At 42.7% G+C, this 21,702-nt stretch overlaps 1 protein-coding gene across 4 annotated transcripts in view; it reads right to left on the bottom strand.

The window, feature by feature from the left end:
* Positions 1-2,413: 2,413 nt before the first annotated feature.
* GRB14 (growth factor receptor bound protein 14) overlaps positions 2,414-21,702 on the bottom strand; it is a 46,981-nt gene continuing 27,692 nt past the window's right edge. For 3 of the 4 annotated variants that reach the window (XM_079979738.1, XM_079979736.1, XM_079979737.1), the window contains 11 exons: positions 13,848-13,969; positions 12,389-12,463; positions 10,374-10,511; positions 9,670-9,780; positions 9,344-9,439; positions 8,216-8,293; positions 6,450-6,566; positions 6,284-6,353; positions 6,094-6,181; positions 4,822-4,915; positions 2,414-2,845 (listed from right to left, as the gene is read on the bottom strand). In XM_079979738.1, coding sequence (XP_079835864.1) covers positions 2,699-2,845; positions 4,822-4,915; positions 6,094-6,181; positions 6,284-6,353; positions 6,450-6,566; positions 8,216-8,293; positions 9,344-9,439; positions 9,670-9,780; positions 10,374-10,511; positions 12,389-12,463; positions 13,848-13,969 — 1,136 coding nt within the window. In that variant the 3' untranslated portion in view covers positions 2,414-2,698. The remainder of the gene's footprint in view (positions 2,846-4,821; positions 4,916-6,093; positions 6,182-6,283; positions 6,354-6,449; positions 6,567-8,215; positions 8,294-9,343; positions 9,440-9,669; positions 9,781-10,373; positions 10,512-12,388; positions 12,464-13,847; positions 13,970-21,702) is intronic. The other variant, XM_079979739.1, reaches the window with a different exon arrangement.

The following is a 21,702-nucleotide window of genomic DNA, read 5'->3' on the forward strand; positions in this document are numbered from 1 at the left end:
TGCAAAGCATTCTCTCGAAAAGTTGATGGTGAAGCGAACCAAAGCATGAAATGCAGTACAGATATTGCAAGTGCCTGAGAGAGGGCATTCCCTCCCCCATCCCATAATCTTCCCACCCTCTCTGTTCTCAAAGGGTGCAGGAGTTCTTCCGCTCCTGTTAAAAGCAATTATGGTTTAAAGGAGACATTTGGCGACACGTGACTTGACGGGATAAAGGCTAGGAAATTTGGCAGACCCCGTTGTGAACGTAAAAAGTATAGAGCTCCCCCTCCCCTCGAGATCTGATAAGAAATATTCTTATTTTCTTAGGACTAGACTTATAGTTCTACCTTATTCTGAGATGAGAAGGTGTAGCTGCCAAGACAGACGAAGCATGGAACTTGTAAGACCTGCGACAGATCAGAAGAATATGGCAGCGTTACAGGATTCCTAACATGTTTTTAAAAATTGTATCACTCCAAGAACTCCCGTTAAGACTGGTATCCCCCAGAACTTTTCTTCTACTCGTAAAAGCTAAGGTGGTGACAGAAAAAAAGATACACATTTAGAGTTGTAAGTACTGTTAGGTATGTAAGTATATATCTCTCTCTCTCTTGCCTCTCTGAAGTATGAATTTCGATGGAATGAACTGAGCCGTCTTCAAAAATTGCTAAACAGTGGAACAATTAGCACCGATCATAGGGAAACCTTCCCAAGGGGCTCATCTGAGAACCATCATTCATATATATATATATATATATATATATATATATATATATGTATGTATATATATATGTATGTATGTATATGTATATATATATGTCATTAACTTTGGAGTCTTGAATATATATATATGTCATTAACTTTGGAGTCTTGAATAGGATCCCCACCTTCGTAGCATTTCACAGTCTTACTTTTGATGTCCTGCAACCCTCTGACCTCCTGAAAACTCTCTCAGTTCTGCTTTTATAAAATCTTTCAGGCTCCCCCCCACACACTTAATATATAAAAAAATTAATTATACAAATCATTAGTATTTTTTGAAAAAGGTAATAGAATGGTTCCAAGAACAAGCTTCACAGAGTATCTGCATATTTAATCATCTGCGTTAATAAATATTTAATCGTTCATTGAATTCAGGTTCTGTCTTGAAGCTTAACTTGATAACAAACCTTGCAACTGGTAGAACTAATTGGTACAGAACAAGTGAATAATTTATAGGGAGAAAAAGCGCTGGGTTTTCGGAAGGTGCGCAGAGACCAGGAAGCCACAGCTGTTTCTGGGAGCTGACAGGAAAACAATGGCGCCTTCTACAAATTCCATAGCACGCTGCTGCCCTCCTGAGGCCAACATTTACCATTGGTTCATATGTCTTAAGAAAGGGCTGTAAGGCCGACTACAAAGTCAGATCCATTAAGTTTTAAATATTCATGCATTTCATTAAAGCTATCATAATTGGTCTACCGTACACATTGATTATGCACAGACCATCAAGTGTTTAACCTCTGAAAGCTTGCGTGCGTATTTAAATATATCTGTTATGTCCTGTCTTGGTGGCTTCAGAGAAATCTCCAGCAACAAGGAGTTGAGCTAGGCCAGGGAGGGGGAAAGAGAGGGAATGATAGCGCAGGGCTGAAGGAAAAGAGAGAGTGCCTCCAGATGTTTCAGAAACAAAAAAGAAGTGGGGAATATTGCATTAAGTTTCCCTGATTATAATACCAGTGCTTCTGTCCCATTTGCTAACGTTCTTTTCACGCTGAAGTACTTGTTGTGTTATGGACATGTGGCTTTTTGAGCAATATACAGTGGTGCCTTGGGTTAAGTACTTAATTCATTCTGGAGGTCCATTCTTAACCTGAAACTGTTCTTAACCTGAAGCACCACTTTAGCTAATGGGGCCTCCTGCTGCTGCCGTGCAGCTGGAACACGATTTCTGTTCTCATCCTGAAGCAAAGTTCTTAACCCAAGGTAATATTTCTGGGTTAGCGGGGTGTGTAACCTGAAGCGTATGTAACCTGAAGTGTATGTAACCTGAGGTACCACTGTACCAGCATGTTACACTATTATTCACACCAGCAGCAGTGGGTGCCCCAACAATGAACATCATTGGACGTCGTCGTCATTACTCCTCACCCTTTCCACAAATGCGTGCTTCTGTTCACCCATGATCTCACCATGAAAAAAAAAAAGAACTGTGCACCAGTCTACTGCCCAAATTTTTTTCACTTTACTCCCACCATTTACCAAATCTGTTGACGATTCAACTGGCAAACTTTGAAACAGAATCCAAAAATACAGTGCAAAAGATGTGCCACATAACGATTGGTCTCACTGCACCCCACCACCATGCTTGCGTCTTTTTTATGGTTTACAATAATTGTGTAAAAAGGATTTGCCTTAAAATGAGACACACCTTGAAAGGGATAAAGGAAACTAGTGAAAAAGACATTTATTGGCATTTGAAAAATACTCCCTAGGATTGCAGCGTTACAATTTCAGCTTCAGATTCATTTTGTGGAAGATCAACTGTTGATTAGCCAGCTCTAACACGAAAGTACTGGATTTTGTTTTGCTATGGTAAATACAAATCCTTCTTTGCAAGCTGAAATTTACATTCACTGGCTTTTTGTTTACTCCCTTCATTTACAAAACTTCTTTGTCAAAAGGAACATTCAGCCTTTCTATCCTACGAGGCTTTGGTGAGGTGTTAACATTTTGGTTAAAATGCAATTCGGGCACAGTAATGTTTTAACTTGCAAGGTAAGATGCCTTTATTGAGCTGGTAGAACTCCACTAGTTGAATGAGATCAGAAAATCTGGTGTGGCCATCATCCAGCGTATAAAACAGCTTGCCTTCCTCTTCCAACTGCAAGAAGAGGAAACACCACATCAACAATAATTTCCATTGTGCTCTGCAATCCTTATTTCATTCATCCAGCCTCTGCGATGATGGTTAGGTGAATACTCATTTGCCACTAAGAACATCAAGACCAAGTGTAGATTGGGACTTTAGATTCTCCAACACCTAAAGATCAGCTCCCATCATTTTGGAGCCTCATTTGCAGGCTGTGATGTTGGATCTCCATGTTGCAAAAAGTTTGGAGGGGGCATTGCAAAACTGAGTAACGTTTGCCCATTCGGGGACGGGGGGAACAGGGGGTGTGATGTGCCGTAGCTTCTCAACAAACACTGGGAGCTAATCACTTAAAGGCTGCAGTTCTAAGACAAATAATAAAGAAGGGGATATATATTGCTTTGAAGGTTTTTGCCCATTGTCACTGATTTGCTTCTTCGTTTTTGTGATGTTCTACTGGTTAATATTATTTGCCTTTCTCACCTTGAGGCAAGAAGGTAAGCCATAAATCCGAAAACAAAGAGATAGATTTGAATACGCTTTGCTTTAACTCTGGAAGCCCTTGCATATGCCAGGCAGAAGAATGGCACAATGCGGGAAGCTTATCCAGATATCTGATATTGCTGAAAATATATTAGGAGGGATGAGCAAAGTCTCGAAAGCCACAGGGCAGACTTCCAGCATCCGCAAAATTGGGCCTGCGTTCCTTGGATAGCTCCATTTCGCCCATCCCCATGTCCAACAGGAGCATCGGGCAAAGCAAATGAAGCACATGGGTGTCCTTCCCTTTAAAAATGTTTTCCAGTAGCCCATTCTAGCCTTTCATGGTGCAGAACTCGGCTGCTTAACTATACCTACCATATTTTTCGCCCTATAGGACGCACCGGCCCATAGGACGCACCTAGGTTTTTTTTGGGGAGGGGGGGAATAAAGAAAAAAAAATTATTCCCCCCCAGCCGCGGCTTCAGTGCGCCCCGTGTTCCGGGCAGCAGGCTGCTATCTGCAGCCTAGGGAGCCCTGCGGGAACTCCCACGGACTCCCCAGGCTTGCTGATAGCTTCCTGAAGCCTGGAGAGCGAGAGGGGTCGGTGCGCACCGACCCCTCTCGCTCTCCAAGTTTCAGCGAAAGCCTGCATTCGCCCCATAGGACGCACACAGATTTCCCCTTCATTTTTGGAGGGGGAAAAGTGCGTCCTATAGGGCGAAAAATACAGTGCTTAACCTAGAATTAAGCTCCATTGCCTTCAATGGGACTTACTTCCAAGCAGGCATTATAGCATTGCTGTGTTAATATAGTGGTAAAGACCTGCCTTTTTCGAGTGTTCATTCTGACTTACTGTGTTTTTAAAACATTCCTCTTTTGCTTACTAACGCTGCCCCGTTTTCTGATAAAATATAAGGAAGTTGTCCTTGCCTTTTGACTCTCAACAGATTCTACCAAGTCCTAGGACACTCAAAACATATGGGGAGAAAAATAAAACTAGAACGACAGGCCTATAATCTGAAAGAGAGCATATATACAATACATTCATATTCTCTCTCTCTCTCTCTCTTTCTCTTTCTCTCTCTCTCTCTCACACACACGTATTATTTAATAGATTTCTATCCTACCATTTAGGGGGAAACAAATCTTACAAGGAAACTCACAATACTGCATTAATTAATTAATTAAAATGTGCAAAACACCATAATTTAAAACTAGATAACACTCAAAATAATGTGTGTTTGTGTACATACATACGCACACTTGCATTTGGATTTAAGAAAATGCAGAGACTATCGTAAGGAGTTCCATTAGAATTCCATTTTCATGTGTGAGAGGTTTTAATTCTCAAACCATCACTATTTCACAGAAAACTGTAAGCAGCAGGTTTTAGCCATTAGAAACAGAATGAATTACCAAGAGGCATGCCACCGTTTTGGCAGTAATATAAAAACCATTGAAGAAAAAATTTACTACCGATCCACAAACTTGCTGGCTATACTTACGGGTACAATTTGAAAGTGCTTTATTTTCAATCCATGGCTCAGTGACAGCACAAAGGTTTTGGGGTTACTCTGGCTATCCCGTACCAAGAAAACACTAGGAGGTGAAGGAAAAGAAACACGTATCAAGCACTTTGAAAATCTGGCAGCAGTGAGTTGCTGTTTTGTAGCTTTCCTAATAAGCATCAAAGTTTAGGGGCAGAAATAAGTACTTGTTCATGGCAAAGAGACATTATTTTACTTACTTAAGTGGCAAATCTGTGACAGCAATAAATAAATGCATTTTCAGCCTCTCTTATGATCCCTGTATTTCAGCACTCCATCTAGTGGCCAAAGAATGAAACCCGAACCAAACATTCACCTACAGATAGGTAGCCGTGTTGGTCTGCCATAGTCAAAACAAAAAAAAATTTTTCTTTCCAGTAGCACCTTAAAGACCAACTAAGTTAGTTCTTGGTATGAGCTTTCGTGTATCTGAAGAAGTGTGCATGCACACGAAAGCTCATACCAAGAACTAACTTAGTTGGTCTTTAAGGTGCTACTGGAAAGAAAAAAATTTTTTTGTTCAAACATTCACCTGTTATCCAAGATCGATGTGTTATCTCAGCAACTTTGTGGTCCCAATTCCACCGTTTGCCAAGCAAGATAATGGGAACGCAGAGGCAGGGCCAAACATGTCAACAGAGGCTCAGTGGTTCTGTTAGGGTGGGTTGCTATTCTAGGCTGCATCAACAGAAGTATAGAGTCCTGATCAAGGACACTAAATTTAGGAAACCACAAAATACAGTCGTACCTTGGATCTCAAATGCCTTGGCTCCCGAACAAATCAGCTCCTGAGCAATCGAAACCCGGATGTGAGTGTGCTGGTTTTCAAACAATTTTCGGAAGCCGAACATCCGGAACGGCTTCCGATTGGCTGCAGAAGCTTCCTGCAGCCAATCGGAAGCCACACTTTGATTTCCAAACATTTTGGAAGTCAAACAGACTTCTGGAATGGATTCCATTCGACTTCCAAGGTATGACTGTATCCAGAAAGGTAGTGACATCCAAGCTGGTGCCACAAATTCTCTCACCAAATTTAGGACCACCTGTACATTCTTTCAAGGCAGCCACTAGCATATCATCTGCCTGTTATGTCTGATTTCGTTTTATCATTGCGACCCATGGGAACAATTTGACTACTCAAGCAGTTAACAGTTAGTCCAGTTTTAATATAATAATAATAATAATAATAATAATAATAATAATAATAATAATAATGGTTGGAACTCTTACCCATCTACCAGTCCTTGTCGCAAAATTAGTTGGTGCGCCTCGTCTCTAGAGATCTTATGGTGAAACCACGGTTGTGAACTGTGTATGACTGAAGCATCAGGAAGAAAGGGGAGGGAAAATTCTTACTAGGATCATTTTTGTGTATGACAATAGTGTTGCATTCCATGAGACCTTCTGGAATGGTACATACCTATATTCGATGACACATTCTGCAGAGTATTGGGACTACTGTGAGCACCAAGTCGCAGACACCCTTTTTTCTACGTGGGAAGAAAGAAAGAAAATCGTAAATATTTCAGAAGACAGAAAGAAAAAAAACCAACAGAAAAAAACATTGTAATGAACTTTTTTTCTACCCGCCATGCTAATCCTTCTTCCACTGCAACTGAAAGGGCTTCTGTGGGGTTTTCAATCACTCTGGATTTATGTCCTGTGAAGTCCATGGCCACTAGAGAATTCTCTGAAACACTTCTCTGCAAAAAGGAAAAGGAAAAAAAATCCATTTAAAAACATTACTGACCGAAACATTTCACAATATCTCCTCAGTGTTCTGTTTTAGAAACAGCATTTGGCTTCTCCCTGAACCACTCTCAGAGCAATAATAATCTTTGCATCTATTGATTAGCCAGTTGGAAACTATATTAAGAATAAGGCAAAAGTGTTCTGTATATATATTGCAATAAATATGTCCTGAGGGATTATCCAGTTATCAAGATCAGAAAAAAAGATATTTCACATATATAAGAGGGTTTACACTCTGCTCTCTGCTTATTCGACACCATAACAATTCTACTCGTACATCTACGGGGAAGATTTTACGGTAGTTAATATAAAAATGGGCGAGATAACTTTCTGACAGCCCCTGCAACAGTGGGAAGCAAAAGAAAAAATAAATGCCCATCTGAGGAGGACCACCTATTTAAATGGTATTAGGATGATGGCAAAAGTGGTAAAAAGAATTATCTACGTCCGGCAGCTAAGTGGTCTTGCCCTATCTCTTGCTGGAACGTGATGGATTCTAAGAGCTTATTCTGAGCCCTGTAACTAAGTGAATAGAGAGATGGTCCACAGAGGGCACAGGTGGGCAACACATGAGCTAGATGTAGCTCTCGGTCACTCTAGGTCCCATCACTTCAGGTGGGATATCATCAGCCAGCTGGCACCACTGATTTCGGCACAGGGAGAGTAGCCTTTTGTCCACTGGGAAACATTAAACATCTCACCCGACAACAGCAGTGCTCCCCATACAGTGGTACCTCGGGTTAAGAACTTGATTCGTTCTGGAGGTCTGTTCTTAACCTGAAACTGTTCTTAACCTGAAGCACCACTTTAGCTAATGGGGCCTCCCGCTGCCACCGCCGCTGTGCGATTTCTGTTCTCATCCTGAAGCAAAGTTCTTAACCTGAGGTATTATTTCTGGGTTAGTGGAGTCTGTAACCTGACGCGTCTGTAACCTGAAGCGTCTGTAACCCGAGGTACCACTGTATAGCCAAAATCACTGCAGACAACTATCTTGGTGACATCAGGAGCACTGTGAGGCAGGTTAAACACTGTATCTGTGTGCAAGAGGTGGGAAAGTTTGTGTGTGCGTGTTTATACGTGTGTGAGGTTTTGTGTGTGTGTGTGTGTGTGTGTGTGTGTGTGACTGTACCCCCCTTTACCCACCACTACATGTGGGCCTTGGGCCCCCCCAAAGCTTGTCTAGCTCAGAGATATAGGAACTGTCCCCCCCCCTTTTGTTGAGCTTGCATTGCACTCTATATAGAAGCAACCCAAATACTTCTTTCCAGCAGCTGCTAAGATACAGGCACATATCAAAATGGACGAAAGCATCTCACTGAGGTTCATCCATAGGATCCTGTGCATGGTTCATGTAAGGGGAGCAGGGAGCTACGGTTAGTTTTAACATCTTTGACAGAAACACTATGAATTAAAATAGTATGAACTAAATAAATCTTTGCAGGTAATGGGATGCCCTGAGATCAAATTACAGCATAATGTAATACTCTTGCAATACTAAGGAAAACCTGGTGGATAACTGGGGCAGGATGGGGGCTGGGAGAAAGCAGCAGGCCAGGTTTTGTGGATCGGTATTGCTTCATATGAGCTGAGAAGTACTTACCACAGGTGTGCTCAGAGAAATGCACCCACTTCTACCTTGATAGGGGTGCATGTAATTCTGGTAAAGCTGCATCCCATACTACAAACAAAGAAGAAGGAGGATAAGAGCTATTACAGTCTTGTGGATTTCAAGATCAACAATCAGAAAGTACTCAGTGGTGAATTGTGCCAACCACAAAGTGGGTAATTTCCATCACACTTTGCCTCTCCCCACAATCTGCCCGCCCCCTTTAAAAATAAAAAGAAGCTTTGAAGTAGTTAGTAGGTAGCTACTTTTCTGTTTCCAAGATAAGGATGCTGACACTCCTTTGCAGGGAGTTTAAAAAAATATTTAAGAACAGAAAAGCTGGATTAGGCCAAACTGTCTACCTACGCCAGCATTCTCCTCCAACAGTAGCCAGCCATATAGGTTTGGTTCCTTCCCCCCCCCCCCTTCCTGGAACATTCACCATTTCCTACGCAACCCATGGAAATTTCCCCTGGGGATTGGGGAACTGTTTAGCATGGTGTGTGATATAATTTCTAAACTTCCCTCTTAATAGTACTGTAAAATTGACCTGTATTGGCAAGTAAGCCTGAGTGACTGCAATCCTAAAATTATTTCCTAGGGAGCAAGCCCCACTGAAGTTAGAGGGTCTTACTTTCAAGACCCTTTATTAATAATAACCATTACTAAACATTTTATTTGTCGTGTCTATATGCTTTAATTATTAAATTATTAGTAATTATAAAATTACTAAGACTCATACACAACCACAAAAGGGGGCAGAATAACAATTTTTCCAGCTAATAAGGTATAAGAACTGCTAAGGTTACTCTGTTTAACTTAGAGAAGTTTTTATTTTACTGTCTATTCATATGGGTTGTCGCTGTTTAGCCGGCTGTCTTAGTTTATAGGCTTGATCATTTTCTATTTTCATTGTTTATTACTACACTGTCAGCTGCCCTGGAAACATAAAATTTATGATGGCAAGTGTGGGGTATAAAAGTATGTATGTAAAAACAGAAAACACAGAGCTTAAGGAGACTGAAAATACCATTTTTACCCAGAGGCTGTAAAAGAGGAATGAGGCATTCTGTATACAGAAATAACTGGCGAAGACAATTAATAGGAGAAGAGGCCATTTACCTTAAGCAACCGAATTGCTGTCACCCAGCAGGTCCTATTTTGTTCACTTTCTGCATAAAGTTGTTTCAGGTCTCTGGCTCCTCCTGCTTTCTGAGGCTAGAAGGCCACAGCATATTGTTTTAACATTAATTCATATCTTGAAGGCAATACCTGTTGAAATAAAGGCCACTAATTCTCCCATTTCATAATAAAAATTTCATTTAAAAAAATTAATTTAATTTCAATATTATTTTTCCTGGTGCCAATTTTTAACAGAAGTAAATAAATCCTCCCCCTCCCCACAAATAAATATGTTTTATTTATTATCAAAACGGTTAGGCATTTACCTTAAAGCAGAACCCATAGCTGACTGGCACTCCAGATATCTTTTTGCCTGTCAAAGACACATATATGTCACTACTGCTGAATTCACTGAAAAGCTGCAGGTGCCTTGGCTCCTAAAAGGAAGAGCAATATAAAACTATTACGGACATCTTAAACTGTTTACACCAAAAGGGGGGGGGGGAGACCGTTCTTTAAAGTATATAATTCCCCAAGTCAGCATCTAAATGATAAAAGAAAGGTGTTTCAATGTAAGGTGCAACAACTTACTTTTCTGAAGTGAAGAAATTTCGATCAACACCCATTTATTATTATCCCTTGTGAATTTATTAGTCACTTTCTTTTGCCAATGGCAACTCAAAGCAACTTACAGCCTTAAAACCAGAGTAATGCCTATGCCAGCCTGGGCCAACTAGCCTACAGTTGTTTAGCAGCCTATTTAAAAGAGACATGCTAAAAATTCACTTTGCGAGTTAACTCTGCAAGTTATAAAAACCACTTTCATTTATTCAAATATTAACAAACAAAACCTCCCAGCCCATTCCATGCTTGCCTGCACCATAAATGTCTTCTTCTCTTTTCAGCATCATCAACAAAACCTGAGGGAGGGGGAGCTTGGCTTTTTCAACAGGACTTAAGGAGGACAAAATTATCCCTTACTGTGGAGAGAATATGATGCATACTGAGCTCTACCATTTGCCAACCTTACCTTTGACGTCCCCTTAGTGGAAAAATACAGACCCGATCTTCGCAGCAAAAAGTACATCCTTTTCCAGGTTTTTTTCCCTTGCTCTTTAGCATGTAAATAACTGTGAATTTCAGGATATGTACTGGAACTTAAAAACATCTGAAAGGGAAAAAAACACCATTTTGAATCCCACAGGAACAGACCTTTATCCAGCTACTCCTTCCTGTGCATATTTGGGAGCTCTGGAAGAGCTTTGGACTGCGCCGACAGGCGAGGAGTGTAAGTTCTCAGAAGCCTGTGGGAATTCAGCTGCTAATCTGACTGAAACGGAACACATAATTTGGTTTCCTATATTGCTAAGCTTTTTGCTAAAGGACCTCAGAGCTTCCACACACTCTGAAAACACTTTGCACGCTGCTAATGTTACTAAGGATATGGTAAAGGTAAAGGTAAAGGGACCCCTGACCATTAGACTCTGGGGTTGTGGCGCTCATCTCGCTTTATTGGCCGAGGGAGACGGCGTACACCTTCCAGGTCATGTGGCCAGCATGACTAAGGCCCTGCTTGTGGACTTCTCAGAGGCTTCTTGTTGGCCACTGTGAGAATACGATGCTGGACTACCTGGGCCTCTGTTTTGATCCTGCAGAGCAGGGCTTTTGCTATTGTTATTATTTCACTTGTTTTACTGAGCTCTACCATTTGCCAACCTTACCTTTGATATCCCCTTTGTGGAAAAACACAGACCCGAACTTCACAGCAAAAAGTACAGTGGTATCTTGGTTCCCAAATCAGCTCCTGAACGCCGAAAACCCGGAAGTGAGTGTTGTGGTTTGTGGACGTTTTTCGGAAGCCGAATGTCCAATGTGGCTTCCACTTGAGTGCAGAAAGTTACTGCAGCCAATTGGAAGCTGTGCCTTGGTTTTTGAACAGTTTTGGAAGTCGAACGGACTCCCGGAATGGATTACGTTCAAAAACCAAGGTACCACTGTACATCTTTTTCCAGAGCCCCCCGCCCCCGTTCTTTAGCATGTAAATAACTGATGCTAACAGAAGTAATAACTTTTTTAAAAAAATATTTTCTAAGGAACCAAGTCTGTATGCATCTCATAACCTGTTTCACAACTCCTGTCTGGGAGCCCACCTTGGAGAACAATCAGATTGCCAGGCACATGGAACAGGCTATCTTATTCAAATGACTTCTAGTGGTGAAATAATGTGAAAACTATTCAGTGGAGGCTGGTCCGTTAAGACTGAATGGGGCATTGCCCCACCAACCTCAGCCTGCCCACACCTGCCTGCCTCCTTACTTAGACCAGTCATGAGGGTGGTACTACCCAGTGGCATAGCGTGGGTTACCAGTGCCCGGGGCTGCGCAGAGGGGAGTGGGAGGGAAATGGATGGAGTACGCATGCACGCTCAACTGTCTAATGGCATCCATGTCATCCAAGAAGAGATTGCAGCCACAGAGATAAGGAAAGAGTCATTCCATTGTCTGAATAGGTCACTTTCTGGTTCACATGGAGAAGCTATTTTCAACAGAGCCCAGCGATGCAAGCATGCAACTCTATTGAGGTAGCACTGGGTGTTGAAATCTTGCACGCCCTAACAGCCCTTGTGCCCCCCCCCACACGATGCCACCGGTACTACATGTCAGCTCCCCCCTCCTCCTTAGTTTCAGTGTTGCCCCTTATAGCAGGAAAGAGGATGAGGAGAAAGTTAGAATTAGTTGGCTCTGCCAGTCATGGGCTAAGATACCATTCACTGATGGTCACCCAGATTTCTGTCTTAACATTTCTAATGAGCACCAGCCATCACTGGCTATCCTTAAACCAGAACTCCCCGTAGAACAGAATGTGAGGGTGAAGAAGGAGATTTGTTTTATAAAGCACTTAAATTTGGGGAATAGGTAGGGACCATGCCGTTCTTAACAGTGCTGGGCCATGCCAGCCCTATTGTTCTGTCAAACAAAGGCAATGCTTGAGATTTTCAGACACACTCAGCTGAGCGGTCCCGTTTTTAAAACATCAACATCTCACCTGCAGTATTTGCGTGTGGCTCATGGCTCCATTGATCTCATTTGAGAGGGATATCAGGTGTGCAGGGAAGAAAGTCTGTTAAAGAAAAAACAAAAGTACTAGAAGGGTTCAAGAAACATTCACAGATGCACACCACATTTAGTTAGAAGGCCTAGATTTCATTTCCTTTATACCCTGTTTATGAGCCCTCTTGTAAAATAAGAACAACAGTAGTTGCCCTTGCCTGAAAACAAGGCCTTACAGCATCTGCTTATACCCAGAAGAACCAAAGCTCAGTGGGAGATCACGTGCTTTGAATGCGGAAAGACCCAGGTTCCATTCCTGGCAGGTCCAGTTAAAAGGATCAAATAGAGAGAGTTGCCTGGGCTCTGAACCAGTGGTTACAACCAGAGTAGGCAAAACTGGGCTACACTTTATATTTGAGTTTCTTCAGTAACGTTTTTATCTGGGTTGTTTTATTTGATATTTTAATGTGTTCTAAACTGCTCTGAGATTTTAAATCTATAAAGTGCTATAGAAATGAAATGAATGATAATAGTGATAGCTAGAGAAATAATCTGACTAAAGGCAACACCCGGTGTTCTTAATGCTTTACTCCTGATAATAAACAGAGGGTCTTCCACAGCATTCAGAACATCAAGAGGATTAGTACTTGGGTGGATTTGTTGAGCCATATGTAATCAGGGTTTTCTTCTCAAAGAGATATCTAAAGCTGCCACGTTCAGGTAGAATGTACAGGTGTCTCTCCACTTATGCTTGCAACCGTGTTTATGCATGGCGCCAGGAAATAATTTAACAAATCAATTTAAACTGGAAAAAAGGCGCAAAACGGACTGAAAAGAGTGGGGAAACGGCAGAAATGGCACAAAAAGAGCTGGAAAACAGTTAGCAATCCCAGGAACCTTTGCAACACCTTCAAGGGTTTCCAGAGGTTTAAGGGGTGTTTACAGGCTTCTTAAGAGTGTGTTCCCCACAATACACAATTTCAAATATATATGCAGTACCTGGGAACGCAGCCCCCACGTAAGTGGGGAGATGTCTGAATATGGGGGTGGGACAACATTCATGTGGCCACCCAGGCAGTGGCGTGGGCTAGTACTAATGGGAACAGCTTTGCAGAACTATTTGCAAGTCTGCTATACTCTGTTTGAGCAGCGGCAGCAATAAGTAAGATCAAGGATCTCAACAGAGCCCAAACTCCCTGCCACTTCTTCCACTTATTCTAATAATGCTGTGTTGCCTTGTTAGGTATTTGGCAGAAACTTGTTTCATCTGACCCTCAGAGCCTAGAATTATATCCATGTTATCAGGGTGTGGGTGTATGTGTGTATGCAATGGTACAGTTAATTACATTTCTTGGCAATATTCCGGTTTTAGCTGGGTGCCATAACTGATGACTAGCCACCCTAAATATTAAGGATTAGTAATTGAATCAAATCAATATACAGTCATGACTTACCTCAGGGTTTTTGAAGAACTCGTATTTGGCATAATTCTTTCTAAAATAAAATCTATTGCCTTCTTCAATTCCCCATCTTGACTGGATTTCAATCATCATTTCATGGTCTTCAATTATTCTCTCTGTGTAATAAAAGAAACATAAATCCTAGCAATTCTCCTAAATTAATTCACCTCCAGTGGTAAAATGCAAGAATTTGTATAAGTCACTCAAGATAATGATACTACAGTAGCTGTTGTGAAACTTTTGAAAAGGGCTGAAAGGCAAGAAAGAAATGAATGACAAGGAAGGAAGGAAGGAAGGAAGGAAGGTGAAAGCAGGGACAAACAGGCTGGGTCCTGCATCTGGGCTGGCATGAATATGTCCCTAAGGGTATGACAATGTGTGTAGTTTGGCTCAGTGAAAGATGTCTGACACTCTATGTACTATATTCATCTAACTATGACCAGGGCTGCCCCATTTTGTTGCCTGAGGCAAAAAACAAGATGGCAGCCCTGGTCCATTCCACATACATATGCTGACCAGGCAGGCTGTTGAATTTTTCTTCAACACTGGTAATGGAAGACTGTCCATTGGCAAGTCTGGCTCCAGCTACTACTCATTTAATACTTTTACCCCCCCCCCCCTTCCTCACTGAGTAAACCAAGCAAACCTTCCACAATGAGAAAATCTAAAAATGAGATGCACCAAATAGATTGTCTTGTTAACGAGGCCAGTCACTATGCAGAACACACGCATCTCCTGTCATACACTTGCTCAAATAAATTCACACTGGTAGATATCAACCTGACATAACGAAGGCCACTTTGCTGCAAAAGATACATTTAATTTTCATGGCAGCAGAGAGATTGAAAAACCATGCTGAAGACTGAGCCATGTCTCAAAATATGCTTCTTTAAAGACTTTAAAGAAAGCTTTCAAACTGGTCTGACATTTAAGTGTGGTTACATGGATGTCAAAGTGACATTTATGAAAATGCCACCATTTGCAGGTTTGGAAGGTGCAGAAAGTTTTTGGGTTGTTTTTTTAATGTTGAATATATTCAAGAGAGTATATTAACCCTTTATCTGATTGCATTACGGATTATTTAAATGAACAGTCATCATCACCATCTTGGAATCAGAGCTGATATCTACAACATGGTTTGAGCAATTTTCCATTTCCTACAAAAACAAAAGCTACATCAAATTTACAAAATTACGACAGCATTCTTGGTCAACCAATACTTCAAAATGCTTTTCAATCAATTAACAAAACTGCCAGAATAAAGAAGAGTGATAGAACATCAGAAAGAATTCATGGTACAGACCCCAAGCCAGGTCTATACATCTAATGGCCTATCAAGTTAAATGCAGTTGTATATGGTGGTCTACCAGGGACTCGTGAAAACTCCCATTCTTTGCTGCCTGCAGGGAAGAAGAACAGAGAAATGCAGCCCGCAATGCATAGTTAGCAGGCTGCATTCACTGCGCAGCCTCAAGCTTTGTGCAAGCCTATTCTACGCCATATGTTTCTAATGGAGTGTTTCATCGCGTTTATCACAACCGAAGCTAGTTCCATCAAATTCTGCCTCTGGAACAAAGCCCAAGAGATGCCAAACCGTACTTCTTTTGAAAGCCACATCTTGAAAGAAAATTCTAGAAGCTCTTCGGATAACCTGCACTGTTGCTTGGCAATGGGCTCCATGGGTTCCTCTGTGCCCACCAGTCCCTTCTGTGGGGCCCACAAGAAGTTTCAGTAACCATCCCCACAATGCACAAAGAGACTTGTGCTCTTCTTGCTCAGTTCCTGTCTGATCTGGCTTGATCTCTCCTACACAGAACAAGTCCCCCTACATTTCACTAGAAGCCAGGGCTAGACATCTTCTCTCCCTTCTGTTCTGAACAGAGGAAATGTGGAAAGGGCTTCTCTTTGTGAGCAAGTGTGCTGGTGGTCTTCCATCCCTACCCAACTGAGGGGAAAGTGAGGGAAAGGGATGCCTGCACCATTTTGTGGTCCTGGTTCCTTCCCTGCTCTTTTAGATGTGGCAGCCATTTTGTGTTATGACATGCCCCCATGGCAGCCATTTTGTGACTGGAGCCCACAAGCTTCCAGGAAGGCCTGCCAGAGCGCTGGGGAAAGATTTGCCCAAAAGTAAAAAACACATATACCCCTCTTGGCCACCTTGGAAGAATTGGGAAAGCTGAAAATGCACCCCTACAGAAATTCTAAAGAAATTCTGAAGTACCCTCTGAGAACGCAGAATAATGGAAGCCTCTCTCGAAGGGGAAGAAGACATTTGAGAAACTGGAGGACAGATTTCAGCACAGCACTGTCTGTAGTTATTCCCTCCATCTTCTCTGTTATACCCAACTCATATCTAATCATAGTCAGCCATGAATCAAATCCATTTATTTTTGTTTCTTGCATCAATGGCTCTGGTCAAGCATGTTTATAGTCTTGTTTTTAAAAAGCACAAGGTCTCGTGGAGTGGCGTTTTCCCCATTTGGGATTCCCGTGGGCGAGGTTTAGGGAAGATTAACAATGTAATTAGGCAGGGAGTGGTTATATTGCTTCCCAACACATAAGCCCCACACTCTCCGCACATCTGTTTGGGGAGAACCTCAATTGAGAAGAAGCTATGGTTTGGGGGGGGGAACCCATAGCAGCAATAAAACGAGAAATGTGGGGGTTACAAACGTGTTCATTTGGTGTGATATTTTGAATGAATGCTCCCTTGTGGTCTGGTTTGTTGAATTTATATACCACCTCCCCCAAGGACCTCAAAATGGCATACATAGTTCTTTCCTTCCACATTTTTATGCTGTGAACCTTCGGATGAAGGGCAATATACTAATCAACAACAACAACAACAACAACAACAACAACAACAATCCTGTACTATATTAAAGGGAGTTATGATGGCCAAACTCCTGGACCAGTATGAAACACATGGTTAACTTCAGTTTTACCATTTCAGCTTTCAACTAATTCAAAAAACTAAAAAACAACCAATGCCAGTAGAAACCACAAATTACTGAAATTCTGCACTTGAGTCCCTTGCTAAAAGTTGGTAAAGTATCTGTAAGTTATAAACAACAGTGACACCTAGTGGGCATATCAATGTTCCACACATACATGCAAAAGAAAGTATTAACCCCTCTCTCTCTCTCTCTCTCAAAGCCTTCACACAGGCAGCAGTGATGTTGTTTAAAACATCAATATTTTCCTCCTTCCCTTTATTTATTTAATCTATTTATATGCCACCCTTTATCCAAAGATTGCAAGGCGGGTTACAGTATAAAAATGAAACATTCCTGTACTGTGCAAATTTAACAGCTTAGATTTATAGCAGTCCTGAAACTCCCATCCACTGCCGGCCCTGCCATTAGGCAGAGTGAGGAAGCTGCCTCAGGCAGCAGATTCTGGGCGACAAGGAGCAGCGGTGGCAGGAAGGCCCTGGAGGACACAGCTGTGAGCTCTGCAGGTTCTTCCCCTGAGCCCCCTAAGCTAGCCTGTTGCCTGCGCTGCAATGGAAGAGGCTGCTGTGAAAATAAGATTCAACTGCCCATCTGACCAGCTTCCGTACATAGAACTGGAGAAGAGAAGCAGAACCAAAAGCGCCTTCCACCAGCAGAACACAAAGTTAAGCTGGTGCAGAAATCCCAGGGGTTGCTCTACCACCAACCTGAAGTAGCATAATATTTCACTGACCAAGCAGGTGGTGCAAGTCAGGGGTGAGGAACCCCACACTCAGGGGTCAAATGCCAAAATTCCAAAACCTTCGAATTCTCCCCGGGGCCACAATCCCCTCTCCCCAGGATGGAGCCCTTCCTTGACCCTGCTAGGGACTTTCATTGGGTGCTTTCCCCCTGGCTGCAATGTGCCCTTGAACTCTCATAATACTTATTTTTTTATTTTACTTTTCTTCATTAAATTCACATGCCACCCTTCACCCGCAGGTCTCAGGGCATTTCACTGCATAAAAAAATGCAATACAAAAGCACAAAAACACATTATAAAAACAACAACCAAAAAAACCAAACAAACCAATAACCCCCTTCCCACAAGCACATTATAAAAGGGGTATAAGATCTTAATCAGCCCAAGGCCTGGTGGTGGTGGTTGTTGTTGTTGTTGTTGTTAGTTTGCTACCCATCTGGCTGGGTTGCTGCAGCCACTCTGAGCAGCTCTCAATAGAATATTAAAAACGCAAGAAAACATCAAACATTAAGAATGTCCATATACAGGGCTGCCTTCAGATATTTGTTTATGGATGAAGGTTTTCGCCTGGTACCTAAAGGCATATAAGGCCTCTTGCATGCTTGAATCTCTATTCAAGAGGGGTGGGTGGGTGGGTGGGTAGGTGAGAGAGAGAGAGAGAGAGAGGAGAGAGAGAGAGAGAGAGAGAGAGAGAGAGAGAGCTGCATCTAGCCTGCTGCACAAAGGTGGCATTTATATTCATTGTTCTGCTCACTTTTGAACCAGGTCCCTAGCTACCACTGGCATGCAGGCCTTGGAAGGTTGCTGAGAAGGGAACACAAGGTTCCCCATTCCTGGCGATGGCAAATGCACTTCCTCTGGCACCAGTGAAGAGCTCTAGGAATCTTTCACCACCTCCAGCCTGAACTGAGCCTGCTTCACAATTTCCTCTTCATCGGGTAGAAAACATGTAGGCAGTGCAGCAGGAACACTGGGTTAGTTAGCCTGATCCTCTGATTCAGCACAGCATGTGGACAATTACATTGAAAAGTTATGGGGGGGCGATTAAAAAACTTACGAATATTCAAAACATCTGTCAAATCTGAATACTCGAAATGTTGGATTTTGAACATGCAAACTATAATAAGCTACCTGGCATGCTGAAAAATTGCCCAGAATTCCATTTATGTTTCAGGGGCCAGGTTTCGATGCTTAGAAATTTTGGAGCTCTGAGTTAAGAGAAACCATGTAGTAAAAGCCCTGGAAAACTTACAAGGGAATGTTTTGCCAAACAAACACACACAAAAGCGGGGGGGGGGGGGGGGGAGAATAATTTAGACTAAAAATGATCAGCAACGGAAATGATTTTAGAAGGCTCGTGTTGGCCATATTACAGCTGCACAAATTAGAGTGTTAAAAGCAGCTGGCACCACATTGCAAAACCCCAGAAAGAGCGATGTTCTAATAATTAGCATGGTGTGTAAACACTTAACACACACACTCATTACAAAAGCTGACATGTGATTATTGCAGTAAATAGAAGCACCATATTCAATTTGCGATGATTTATAGGTTCGGGACTTTTATTCATGAACCACTGGAACAGCTGCTGGGTCTGTTCGTAAGAGAGTTTGGAGCACAGCTACCATGAATTATTTATTCCTGAACTAGTAAGTAACACAAATACGTCTTTCGCTGTCTCTTACTGAAAAGAAACATTTCACTTCTGTAATGCAGGGGTAGTCAACACAGTGCCCTTCCAGATGTTGCTGAACTACAACACCCGCTGGCCCCATCTGTCATGGATGCATTGCAGGGGGTTGGCCTGGATGACCCTCAGGGTCCCTTCCAACTCTACAAATCTATACAATGGTAAGGTAAAGGTAAAGGGACCCCTGAGCATTAGGTCTAGTCGTGGCCGACTCTGGGGTTGCGGCGCTCATCTCCCTTTATTGGCCGAGGGAGCAGGCGTACAGCTTCCGGGTCATGTGGCCAGCATGATTAAGCCTCTTCTGGCGAACCAAAGCAGCGTACGGAAACACCGTTCACCTTTCCGCTGGAGTGGTACCTATTTATCTACTTGCACTTTGACATGCTTTCGAACTGCTAGGTGGGCAGGAGCAGGGACCGAGCAACGGGAGCTCACCCCATCGCAGGTATTCAAACCGCTGACCTTCTGATCGGCAGGTCCTAGGCACCACCCGCGTCCCTCTATACAGTGGTACCTTGGTTTAAGAACAGCTTAGTTTATGAACAACTTGGATTAAGAATGCTGCAAACCCGGAAGTAGGTGTTTTGGTTTGTGAACTTTGCCTCACATGTTCCATTTGTAAATTGAGCCCCCCGCTACTATGGGAAAGCACGCCTTGGTTTAAGAATGCTTTGGTTTAAGGATTAAGTTCGTAAACCAAGGTACCACTGTAATTCTATGAATAGGAGAACTTCTGTGAGAGGCCAACATTTAATGGGGTGCCCTTAAGCCTGCAGGCTTTAGGAAGGAGGCACAAGTCTCCGCCAGGGTGCTGGAGCCCTCCCAACTCCTTCCCAAAGCCCAGTAAGCGCTTGCCCGGCTCTGGGAAGGAGGAAGGAGGACTCTAGGACTCATGCCCCCTTCACAGATCTGGGCAAGTGCTTACCAGAGTTTGAAAAGGCGTTCTCCTTGGTTGTACCTAAATCCACCTCTGTATACACAGAACTGAGCCCTAGCCAATTTGACATCACAGCCAAAAAGGTCCATGAGCCAGGCTTCTCTGCCCTGACCAGATCTCAAATGATGGGCATGGTCTTTCGTTCTACTTCTGGGGTGAATGCTATTCCCGCTTTGTCTGTCTGTTACTGCAGGTTCCCCTTGCGCGTTTTTAAAGAATGCAATACGTGAAAGCGCTTAAAGCCAGCATTAGATCTGAGGCTTACTGGGCACCTAAAATCTGTACTTATCTTACCGCTCATAAGCGATTATACTAACGACAAGCTGCGGCTCCAATACGCCCGGGCAAGCATTGCTAATGTAGCACAAGCTGTAAAAGTTCCATCTTTCATGCTTATTACTTAATTCAACACAGCTTCAGAACCGCACAGCTCAAACGCTGCTGGCATAGCACGGTTTGATCTGGGCTTTCAGAAGTTCAACAGCCGCAGTTCTGAATTCCCCACGATTGCTTTAGTGGACTTTAAATCAAATCTCAGCAGGATAATTTATGGCCCTGTAAGAGGATGCTGACAAGTCTCCTTCAGTGGAACAAAATGTAATTTAGAAGACAAGGCATTCACTATCCACACTGAAATATGCAGTAGGCTATCACTACTGTAACTGCAGCACAGCCAACAATGTCCTTGCAGCAATATTTTTGGCTTTCTGTGCAGCGGGGCTGATGTATGTGCAATGAAGGAAGCAAGTTTACAGATTTAGGAGTCTGTTGATTTTTTTATTTCAAAAAATACATCCCCCTCCCCCCCAAAAACCTCTAGAAATATTTGGATGAGTTGTGCATTCTTATCCTACTGTGAAAGACAATGCCTCCCCCCCCCCGATAGGATAGAATCGGTGCCTTTTTTCTGGGGGTACTCAAGGGTACGCAGCATGGGAACCTTTTTTTCCTAGAAGAAAAGCACTGGTTAAAATTGTGGCACTTACTGTAACTTCATGGTGAATACTGGCACCTTTTTTTCCTTAAAAAAAGAAGCACCGGATAGGGTGATATGTAGGCTTCTATCCAATGCAGTGCTAAGCAACTGGATAGTTTGGTTAGAGCATGGTGCTGATAATGCAAAGGTTGCAGGTTTGATCCCCTTACGGGACAACTGCATTTTCCTGCATTGCAGTGGGTTGGACTAGATGATCTTCAGGGTCCCTTCCAACTCTACTGTTCTATGAACTGCCCTAACAGTGCACTTGCATGGCAAGACTTTCAGCCCTCTCCCTGCACCCCCATCCCACTATGAAAGATTTGGGGGCATGCGCTCCCATTTAACAAGTGTAAATCCTTGCACTGGTAGGACAGTTACTTAGTACTGCATTGGTTGCAAGTGTTTCTGTGTGTTTGTGACACCCAGCGAAATATACAAAACAGTGGCTCTAGACTCCTAGAGACTTCAGGCACAGGTCCGTGACCTACAAATGCAAACTTGGGTCTCTGAGCATATTAAGAGTGCAGATTAAGAAGAACAGACAATC

The sequence above is a fragment of the Podarcis cretensis genome (assembly GCF_951804945.1).
Source record: "Podarcis cretensis genome assembly, chromosome: 1".
In the NCBI taxonomy this organism is placed as follows: Eukaryota; Metazoa; Chordata; class Lepidosauria; order Squamata; family Lacertidae; genus Podarcis; species Podarcis cretensis.